Source organism: Morone saxatilis, unplaced genomic scaffold (assembly GCF_004916995.1).
Source record: "Morone saxatilis isolate NCDOM2014 unplaced genomic scaffold, NCSU_SB_2.0 Contig21, whole genome shotgun sequence".
Classification (NCBI taxonomy): Eukaryota; Metazoa; Chordata; class Actinopteri; family Moronidae; genus Morone; species Morone saxatilis.
In genome coordinates, this window is record NW_023339774.1 from 3,194,308 (window position 1) to 3,206,142 (window position 11,835).

The 11,835-nt window shown below is 38.6% G+C and overlaps 1 protein-coding gene across 1 annotated transcript in view; it reads left to right on the forward strand.

Moving 5' to 3' along the window:
- The window catches only part of tcf4 (transcription factor 4), a 140,086-nt gene that overhangs the window by 111,085 nt on the left and 17,166 nt on the right, over nucleotides 1–11,835 (forward strand). The window contains exon 7 of the mRNA XM_035668260.1: nucleotides 3,014–3,072. Within this exon, the coding sequence (XP_035524153.1) occupies nucleotides 3,014–3,072 (59 nt within the window). The remainder of the gene's footprint in view (nucleotides 1–3,013; nucleotides 3,073–11,835) is intronic.

Genomic DNA, 11,835 nt, shown 5'->3' on the forward strand with positions numbered 1-11,835 from the left:
ACATCTGTGAGTGTGTGTGTGTGTGTGTGTGTGTGCATCTGTGCCAGTGATTTCCAGTACTTTGTGTGTGTGTGTGTGTATGTGTGTGTGGGTGTCTTTGTATATGTGCCAAACCGGTCCAGCTGGCATCAGTCGTAGCTGAAGCCGAGGCCGCTGTATCGGTCACACACACACACACACACTCAAACACACACATACATAGTCGACCACATTCCCATTCTGTACGCCTGTAATTATCAACCTCTTCTGCATCGACTACCATGTTGGCGTGTATTCAGCGCTGGTCTATACACGCCTGATTCAAACCCTTCACCGTGTACACGCTTCATTTTCCTCCACACACGCTCGCTATAAAACCCCTCCATTTCATCTCGTACGGCTGCACCGACCGCAGAATGTAATTACACACTAACCGTGGTTTGATATTTAGACTGGCTGAAGATTTAAGGTTTTATCCAAGAAGAAGGTCTGTGTGGTAAAAATAGGCTCGAAGTGGTCCCGTGGCTCGGAGGAGAGGAAAGCCTGTTCAGAAGCTGGAGAGGAAATTAGCTTTGTTGTCTACACGCCGCAGCGGTCGGTACATTTTTCAAAAATTCATCAGACACCTTTTTCACAGCCAGACACGCTCGGTTTGTGTATTAAAATGATGGCGGGTTACCTGCCAAAGAGGCTTCACCTTCCTGTCATGCACTGATCAATCCTTGGCCCGCATTTTAAGCTATGATGTCTGATTTTAATCAAACACACGTTTAAACATGTTTGACCAAAGATGATCTATAAAGACAGTAGGTGAAGATGTCTGTGCTCCATAAATGTAGAGTGATGTAAGGTAAGACTCAAGAAAATTACAAAGTAGAGACGGACAACCTGATAAAAAACTATAGTGTATATATATACGTAAAGTCAGAGAAAAACTGTACGAGAGTGCAGAGAGCATCTGTTGTTCCTGTACGGAACCGGCACCTGTCAAGGGGAAAAGTGGTGGCTTAAAATTGTCTGCTTACAAAATGCACTCTTTAGGGGGTCTGAGCAGAGAGTTTAACTTTCCACAGAAGTCACTCAATCAAATATTTGGACACATTTCATGTAGAGGTGACTCTTGAAATACTACTGAAATTCACCACAAATGCTGCAGGTGCACCAAAAAGCACAACTGCATGCTGAAACTTGAGCTGAAACTCCAAGTTTAATTTAGCCTCATGGTATTGCTAGATGGTTGCAACCACAAGGGTGTTAACACGTGATGCTATGGTGTTACCATGCAGTTTAAGGTTGATACACAACGTGAGACAGTATTTATTTGTCAGCCGTCACAGATTTTGCAGCATTGTGTGCCTACCTTAAAACCAAGATGGCCTTGCAACCCCACATGAAGTTTTGGCCGTAGTATATGGACTTCCTGTAATGAAGTAGAAAAACATTTGTGTCCATCAGATCAGGTTTATTGCAACGTACCTTTATACATATAAGGAATTTACGTTGGTAGTTTAGTGTTCAACAATTAACATTGTACGAGAAGATAAAGAGGAAAAAATGGAATTACTGTGACGTCAAGAAACATCAATGCAAAAAGGGAAAAATGTACAAGAAAAAATATTTTATTCAAAAAGTACAATATATTAGTTTTAAAGCTGAAGGTGCATAATATTGTCCAAGGAATGTACAATAGTTCACAGTATGAAGTGCAAAGAATATTTTCAACGTGCAAAGATAAAAATCCAGAAGGTGTGTGTTAGTGTGATGCACTGAGACAGATGAGGAGACGTTAACATTACATGTAGTGTCTGTGGGGGGGCGTAAAAGTCTGTGAGGCCAACTCGTGTCAATAGCATGCACATTACTTTTTGCGCAGTATCCCACAATGCAATGCATCCCATTTGATAGATGGGGAAACTGCAGTACAAGCAATGACGCAAAATGGTGATCATTGAAGACTAACTAAAATCTAGGTAATTCTTCAGTAGTGTCGGATGCCTGGAAAGTACACTAATGAGTCTCCATGGACCAACAGTTGTCCAATGGGAGAAAGAGCAGAACTATACCATAAATGGCGAACCTTTTGAAGGGTAGCACAGACATGACAGAGGTATCTTAATGTGAATCTTCTCCTAAGTTCTGCCTTAACACGTTTCATTACATCAACAGAGATTTGAGACATATCAAATGTCTTGGTTTCTAGATTGTAAATGCGACCGGTAAACCGTATGCCTTGTCTCATATTCAGTTTGTTTTGTCTCTAGACAAGTATGGATATGGTATAGGATGTATGCATTGCAGGCGCAGCAGATGTCCGTTTTGTTGTGCTGTGAGATCAGTGAGCAGATACAGAACACACACTGTGAAGACTGATCATGGAAATTGGCTTCGGCTGTTTTCTACTGAAACTCTTTTACTCACACTTTTACTAAAACTAATTAATTGTCAATGAATGAATCATCTTTTAAATGAATGAAAAGATTGACATATGCTTTACATGTTCAGAGAAAATGTATTCCCGGTGGGTAAACAAATCCATCCAAATTTATACTTTAACATCAAATTGTCATTTTAGTAGGAGTATCCACAATGAATGAATGACTCAATGAATGAATGAAATCAATAATTGATCATCGTGTTTATTTTAAATAGCCCCATTTTCCATTAACAGTGGACTAGATTGAACTTTTAGTAGTTATTGTCCTTAAATGAAAAATAAAATGATGGATAGATGGATTGACAAATAATTTAATTTCATTTAATTCATTAATACTCATGCTTCTGAATTGAGTGAACAAAGGAATAAATTCTTAGTTATATTGTCGTGTAGTTCGTTGACCCTGCTTTATGAAGGAATTAATAAATATTCTAACTTGTCTAAATAGTTATGGTGTTCTAACCCTAACTTTGTAATTCCATAGCTTTACAGACTGAGTTGTGAATGAATGGATGAATTCTGGTATGATATGGATTCGCCCTTGTTGAGATGACTGCCTCTGCTAACTGCCCCCTCTCTTCTCCTTTCGTCCTCCTGCAGGTAAAACAGAGAGGAGTTCGTACTCGTACGGCAGAGAGTCCAACCCACACTGCCACCAGGTCAGTCCCAATGTGCACGTCTTCTTTTATAAAAGCAGAGTGAGCATGTCACTTATCTTGTGTCCGAGCAGTAAACGCACTGAGGAAGACAGAGGTGTGAACGGTTGTGTAGAAGCAGTACAGTAGGAAACCATTATGCAGATATCTGGTTTGTGTTTACATTTCAATATGAAGCATATTATAGAGTAGTTTGTAGCTAATTGCTCACCTTATTCTTTTTGTAGCATGTAGCTTGTTAGCTTGAGAGTGGAACAGAGTGAGGCACTTCTGTTGATATAAATGTTTTACACACATAGGCCTGAAATACAATCACACACAGGGCTTATAAACATGCACATGTGGAGTTCCCCGTGAGCAGGTAGGGGTGTATTTCCCAGTGAAATGAAACAAGTGGGCTTGGTTAGTTACGAAGGGGATTTAGATCGAATCCTTACATTTGATTGGAACCTTGACAAGTGGGCATGGCCCTGAGAATATAGTCGAATGGCAACCTGGTATCACAAATGTCAAATACTGCTGTCTGACTAGTGGTCCTACACTTCAAAATGTGACTCACGTCAACTTCAGGTGATGTAGTACAGTGGTTCCCAACTGAGAAGGGGTCGCAAAAGCTTCACAGGGTGTCATGAGGCTTTCTTGAAGGGGTTAAAATGTACACAGTAAGGTCTTTGTCTCAGCCTTCCATTTGTTTCTGTGAACAAAACAAAATGATATTGTTTTTTTTAAAATTTAGATTATTACCTTAAAACTTTCAATAAAAGCAGGGTCCCAATTAGATGCCTTAGATGTCTCCTTTACAAGCCTGGTGTGGTTACACGTATTGACAAATAAACGCAGGTCTCCAAAAGAGGCCTGGTTTGAATTTTATAGAAATTATCTCGATCTTCTCAAAACCTACTGGGTTGCCGGGCTGAGTGGGCTTTAAGCAGTTTAGATCACCTACACAAATATAAATGTTGTTTTAAAATGTCATGTAAATGTGTCACTTAGTCAGAAGTTGTCAGTTTACTAAATGATAGAAAAGGGGTTCCTTAAAGAGAAAGGGAACCACTGACGTAGGGGATAAGGAGCAAGAGAGGCTCCATCTAAGGAAGAGGAAGAGTGGATGGATGGCTCAAACAAATACAGGACGCTGTTTGTGTCCGTGTGAAACCAAGAACAACAGTTTCTTTTAAGTAATGTATATAGATTATGTCAGATACGTAACGCATCTCACAACCTTTTCCTAAAGCTTTGTGCCTAAACTTAACTAAACGTTAACCATGCAAGCTTTATTTTGAAATTCTATCCGAAAGTTGCATATTTATTCTAAATGACACTAGAGGAATTCCTACAGCGTCATATTTTGATGTGCAGGGCCTCTGACCCAGCGGCAGCATTTGACGACTTGGGAGTGAGAACGTGTTGGATACGGAGCTCTAGTGAGTTTTGGAGTTGTTGATGACTGTTGGTCTCCAGGTACACTCCTCTGAACTGATCAGTAGGAGCAGGATGTGAGAGAAATATATGACTTTCAGCACGCTCTTTTGGAAATAAATTTTTTTCCAAACGGACCTCCGAACACACATCTTCCATTGATCTGCTAGCTAGTACAAAGTACAAGCCAGTGGTCAAGTGTGGGATGGGGAGCCGCCTCAAATCCCATTTAATTGGTTTAAATGCATGTATACTTGATCATCAAAAATATATTAGAAAATAAATTATATAATATATATGTTTTTACAGGAAGAGAGATGGAAGGGATTTTTCTATTAAAATAATTCGTTTTTTACATATTTCCCACATAAGCAGAGACAGCTGTAAAGTGGTCTTTGACTTAGTTGCAGATATTGTTGCCGCAACTTTTACAGTGTCTTTATATCATGCAGGGAGCAACAACAACAGAAGATGTAGTTGTTTTATTATCGAGCATCATCAGTTATTTGAAGTTCAAAAGCTATAGAGTGCTCTCCGTTTCTTATGTGTCAGTCATCCTTACGACAACTAAAAACAACAGCTGTTGCATATTTTTTGTATTTTTATGTTTTCCAGAGAGATGTCTACCATCACCACATATTCCCAACTTCATAAACAAAGAATTATTCACTTTAAATTAAAATATTTTTCTTTTAAAAGCAACATTTGTTCATTGGCGGTGGCGCCAGGTGTTGCTCGGTTTTGAATCTGCACTGTAATCTTCCCGCTCAGTTCTCATGGACCATATGCATCCATGAGAAGATACTTGTAATAATTAAGAAAATATACAGATGTTGGTGTTTGATTCTGCGGCTGGAATATTAAACAGAGAGAGGATTGATGTGCTGGCTGTAATTTGATGACCACCTTCAGGTTTTTGAAATTAAATGATCACATATGCTCCGTTCGAGCGCAGGCTGTTGGACATGTTGACTGAATCTGATGTTATGGATTTATTTTTCTTTTAGTCTTGAACATCTATTAATTAAAGCTTATCAAAGAAGTGCATTTTCGTGTTTATAAAAATCAAAGTTGTGTTAAAACATGTTACAGATTATGATGAATATATTCAGGCGGTTACATTTACTTTTGGAAAACAAGATGTTTGGGTTTCAGTTTAGGGGAGTTATCATGTTATTCACCTGCTCAATAATTCAGATGTACAGACATTTCTGTACAATACACCTTTCAGTTGCAGCAAAACTTTGACCCTGTCATTTGGTTTTAGTCAAATACCAACACCAGACACCACAGTCCCTTTTCTGCATCAGTGACCTTACTGTTTGATTCCCGATCTCTATTCAACACTGTAGCTTGATAATAAATGATCTGATCTTGTCTTTGCATTTACATCTGGTGTTTTTAATGCATCCTTATTCTCATTGAGATCGAATCTCTCTCCATTAATGCAAGAACCTGTGCGTGAGTAAATTGAGGTGGTGGCAAATCAGCACCACACTCCATTAAAAAATCCTAAGTTTTGTGAGTTGTTGAGTTAGGGGAAACATTCTAAACTTTGTGAAAGGCTGTCTACGACGAAAGTAGTACTTATTAAGTTATTATTTTCTTTGTATAAAAGTGTCGTGTCAGTTTGTCCTGGTGTGTTGCAGTACCCGCGTATAGGCTACTCTGTGTCTAGATAAATGATATGCCTGACAGCAGATCAGCTGCACAGATGATTGCAACACAGACCATCGCACACACAGTTATTTCTGACTGTATGTCAGTCATTTCCGGATTGCATTTACAGTTTTGTTCCATGTGGTCACAGTGTGTCCCTGACCACCTCTGAAGGTGGTTTGGCCGATCAAGATCACAGTCCGTTCTCAATGTGTCTTAGATGCATTAACACCTGTACTTTCATGTGGTCTAGCACTATCTAAATGTCTCTGTCTCTTGTTTATTGCTAGAAACTAACTTTATGTTTGTTGACAAAATGAGGATATTTATATTTTAAACTGCTAGATTTTACGTTTAAATACTTTACATAATCAATTTTTTTCCTTTCCTTGTTCTAACAAGAAGCTTTGTGTTTTGGAGATGAACGTGAGTGATGAGGGACACAGAGGTTCTGTCTAATAACAGGAGAAGTGGATGCCAACAGGGGCGATCAAACCAAACAAAATGATTGACGGCGGGCCAAATCTGGTTGCCCAGGGCAACTGGCAACCGTTACTGTCAAGCCTTGTGGATGAAGAGAAGACAGAAAGTAGAGTGATGGAAACTAAAGGGAAGCAAAAGAGTCTAGTGTGGCATTTGAAGGACTCGTAGTAGTTTTCAGACTTTACGAGTAAAAAGACCTTCCTGCCTTTTGGTTTTGATCTCTTCCTTTCTGTTACGAGGACAGGATTTGGCCCTGACAACCTTGTGAACAAAGACGTGCACACACACAAAGAGAGAGAACATGCCGGTCATATCTGCCTCTTGCCAAGTGTGTCAGTTGTACTGGAATAGTTGTCATACAGACGTCTTTCCACTGGTGGATTTAAATATAGCTGCTGGTCAAGTTTGAATCTGTTTAAATATTCCTCTGAGGCTCACTTCTTTATGTGTTTTTTTCTTATTCACCAGTTTATCGGTCAGTTCATTTGGTCAGTTCTTTTGTTGCGACCATTTGTTATCACTGTCAGTTGTTAATTCATTTATTGCTCTGTGCATTCATCCATTCATTCATTCATTTGTGGATTCATTAATGTTTGCATATATATGTTAATACATTCAAGTGCTTCAGCTTAAAATTAATTGGTCTGTATTCATTCATTCATTCATTTAATGTTTTGGTTGTTCAGTCATTTCTTAACTCATCTCATCAATTTCCATATACATTCGTTTTTTAATATATTTAACTTTATATTTATTTAATTTATTAATTTGACTGCACATCTATTCACTTGTTCCTTCATTTGTTTATTCATTCATTCATTAAGTAGTCAATTTGTTTAATTGTTATTGTTGTAATCATCCATCCATTTATTCATTCTTTGATTAGTTGGTTCATTCATTCATTCACTCTTATATTCATTAGATAGATGGTTGATTTATTTATACATGTATTGTGTTCATCCATTCATCATTCATGTATTCATTGATCATACATATATCCTTTAGGTAGTTTGTTAATATATTTCTTTACAGTGTTCAGTCATCCATCCATTGGTCCATTATCATAATTCATTCATTTCTTAATTCATTCATTTATCCACGTATCCAGGTGGTTTGTTAATTTTTACATTTATAAAGTTCAGCCTACCGTCTATCCATTCCTCCACCTGAACACTCATTTATTCACACATTCATTAATTTGTTCTTTCATCACTTTATATGTTGCCTTCATCCATTTGTCGTTCGGATGCCTTCACTCATTTGTTTACTATTCAACCATTTACAATATTAATTTGTATATCTAGCAGTCCATTTGTTGACTTGATCGCTCTCTCATCCATCCATCCATCCATCCATCCTTCCATTTATCACCAACTAGCTGATCTTTTATTTATAACCACCTCTCATATCCAGCTGTGGCCTTTGTACAAGGCTACAGCAAACCGTAGAGGACAAAAATATGAAATAAATCAAACATTACTGCCTCACTGGCCATTTTCCTACTGGGCTGCTGTCAAATTATCCTGTTACACAGTCTGAATGGCTCCTGATGGAAATTGTTTGGAAATGGCAGATAAATTTACATGCTGGGCTGAAGTCCAAAATCCTCTGGCTTCATCCTCGGCTGTTAGTGAAAAAAAAACACTTAGAAGGGAGGATGAGCTCACAAGCTACACAAGCTAACAGCAGGAAGATTTCCAATGACCCCAGTTTATTCCACAACTCTCTTACCAAACCAAATAGATTTGTACCATTGGACTGTTAGATTTTACATTCTGGCTTCATGTTTTTGTTTAAGAGTATTTAAGGTTTGAATATATGCTTCATAATGTTGTTATTGTGCTCAATCACAGCTACAAACCTGCACATTTCCTCCAGCTGAGTTCCAAAATATTTAGCTGGATAATCAGACTGAACTGTCATTTCATTTTCACTTCATTATTCAGCCTGACATTGTGTTGATGTTATCCGATTTGTGTTTGGGAGGGGAGGAGGGCTAATTTGCCCTAACCAATTGGCACTGGCTGCCAAATCCTTCCCATTGTAATCATCTTAACGTTTGTTATATCAATCGAAGAAATATGTCAATTTAAGAATTGTTATTTCTTTAGGTCGACTTGTAATCCATTCTTTTGGCTCAACACCCCACCTATTTCAATAATTAAAAAGATCTGAGATGTGGGCAGCTTTCAGAGGTCTAGAATCAAGTGTGATTTTTTTTACATGGACTGTTAATTTTGCAGATATTTGGCTGTGGACCAAGTGCAAACCCTTTGTTGGTTTGTGAACAACCGTTTTGAAGCCTCAAATTTGTCATCAAGACCATCCCCATCTTGTTTTATTTTTTATTTTTTGCTCCAGAAGTGACCATATATGGATAAGAGTGTGGTGCTTGTGGGTGATGATGCACTGCAGGTGGGGCTGCACTTGGTTTTGGTTCTATTTTCATGCAGGCAGCCTAGCTGGTCACAAACTTTCTCGTATTACTAAAGGTAAACACTACACTAATATATGTTCTGACAAGATTTGAGGCAAGAAATGGGCAATGCAGTAACAGAATCTTTATTCATATTTGATCAGCACTGCCTAGTTTGACCGTTTGATGACACAAAAAGTTGGGAGATCACCAAAGTCATTATGATTCATCCTCCTGGCACTGTGTACATTTTGAGGCAATCCATCCAGTAATTGTCAAGATATTTAATTTTGGACCAAAGTGGTGGAATGACCGAATGAACCCTAGAGCAATCCTCTTAGCATGGCAAAACATCTTGTCAAGTGGCTTTAACTGATGACACTACAGTCAAATTTGACTCAATTACTAAGAAGTCTTATTGATGAAAATTAAACTTAAAAATACAACCTTTTTCTTAGGAGAGAGAGAGGAATATAACAGGAAGCAAAAGATAAAGGTCAGACTCAAACCCACAACTTTAAGACTGCAGGAGCGGTGCCTTATTCATTGTTGACATGAGTGACTTAAACTGAGAATTTGTTTGATTGGGGAGTGTTGATGTCACATTGAAAATGTTTGGTCCCTGAATTTCAATTTTCTGGTTTTAAACCTCAGTTTGGTACAGAATTCATGTGGTGGAAAAACTGCGTTGGAAAAACTTAATTGCCTATAGAATCTCTGTCAGGTGCAAGTTTAAGGTTCAAATAGTAAGAAGAATTTCAGTAATAGTTTGAGTGTCCTTTGGTGACTGTTGATAACTCGATTTTAATAAAAAAAAATGTATTGTCTTTAGCTTTTGTTTACTTTCCCATGCTACCTGTATCATAGGATGATATACTGATAATGATTTCCATTGTGAATTGTGTAAATGCCTTTGGGAGACTTGAGTTATGGGGGTAGGATATACAGTATAGTTTTTTTTTATTACATTGTTACCCTCACAGGTGCATCAAACCTACCCCCCTGTGTGGAGTTTCTATTTTTGTGCGTCTGTCTTCAACGTTGCAAATGGATGGTTGGATGGTTCTGTAGTGTCTAATGGTCTGAGTATGTTTCCATCCAGCAGTTTGTTTCCTGCACAACAGAGCCTTTTTCTTCAGTGGTAGTAATGCATTGTATTTGGTATGAACTGACTGCTTGCATCCTGTGTAAACTGGAAAGCTGACTGGGTCTGGCTGGTGATTCTCTCTGAGCTGTAAATGGGTGGTGGGGGCTGGGAAACGTGGCCTCCTGCCAAGGTACGAGCCCAACCCCCCAACAGCTAGCTCTGCTTCCCTAAAAACATCCAAACACCCTCCAAAAACCATCGTTTGCTGGCTGAAGGTGCCATGAATGCAATGAAACTGCCAGGGGTGGAGTCTGTTCAGATCCTGGTGTCAAATGTAATCAAACTGTTTTTTGTCATTTATCTTGATATATTGTTTTATTCTCAATTATTGTTTTCTTCTGTAATTGCCAAAATGTGAGTTGCATGTGAAAGAACATCAATTAGAGGTACTGGAAAATGATGACCGTATTCTGTATATGTTGTAGCAAGATTCTATTTTATACCTTTTGCCTAAAACAACAGTTTGATTTTTTTTTTCTGGACAAGGAATTCTCATCCATGTAGGCTTTAAAGTTAAGTTTAAAAGATTGATTCTTGATCCTGGAAACAGCAGTTGACAAAACAATATTCCGCCATACGGTCCGTTTAGTTGCCGACCTGGAGTTTTGATCATATCCCATGATCTTCATCAGCAGACGGAGTTCAGCAGCTCCCTCTTCCTGATGCTTCATTATGAGTTATGGATCTTCTGGAGTGAGTGACACTGCTCTGAGTTTCACACTGTAATTGACCTGTCACTTACTTCAAAGCTCAGTTATCACATGTCATGAGCATTTTTACACCTGCCAAGGAGATACAGTAGTTGGCTAATTTGCAATGGTGTGACTGTTTTCATTAGAAAAACAGCTGGCATTGGTAGTTTGATCACATGTCTTGAACAACCTATGTTTATGTTTCCTGACAAGGTACCCTGGCAGCCATGTGAATAATGGCTGTTGTTTCTGAGTGGGCTAAGGCTTGACATTGTTGTTTTAGTTGCCAAAGATTTTAAAAGACTAATTCATCAATTTCATTTAGCTTACTTTCCAAGTGTTAGATGAACAGATTTGTCATCAACAGAAAGTAAAAACAACACTTTTTCAAAGTTCAAAGCCGTTTTCCGAGTCTTGTTGTTACAGTGTACGTGCCCTCGCATGTATGTGATTGGCCAGTACAGAAGGCATTGCATTGTAGCAGAAGTACACCTGCGGCTCTTTCAAATGAACAAGAGGGCTGAACGAAGCCTAAAACAGCATCTAACTCCCCGTAAAACCAGTATCTTGTCATCTTTACTCTACAGCTTGCGTAAACCTCTACCATAGAGATGGCAGATTAGAAAAGGCTCATAGGAATCATTTTTGCAGAAGTCTTAAGTGAAAAGAGTCATTTTGGAAGGCAGTGATAAACAACCAGTGATAACGTCAGACAACTGGGCAGTCTATCTGTCCTTGGGTCCATGCACATCTCTGAAACTACGGACCAGATTTGCTCTGATCCACATAAATGCTGATGATTTTGCTGACCTCCTGACCTTCCCACTAGTGCCACCTGCAGGACAAACAATTCACTTTTCTCACAAGAACTACCAAGGTCTAATGAACAGATATTTATGTAAGATAGTACTGATCTCATTTCTGCTCCCCAGAGGATGAACCCTTTAGAT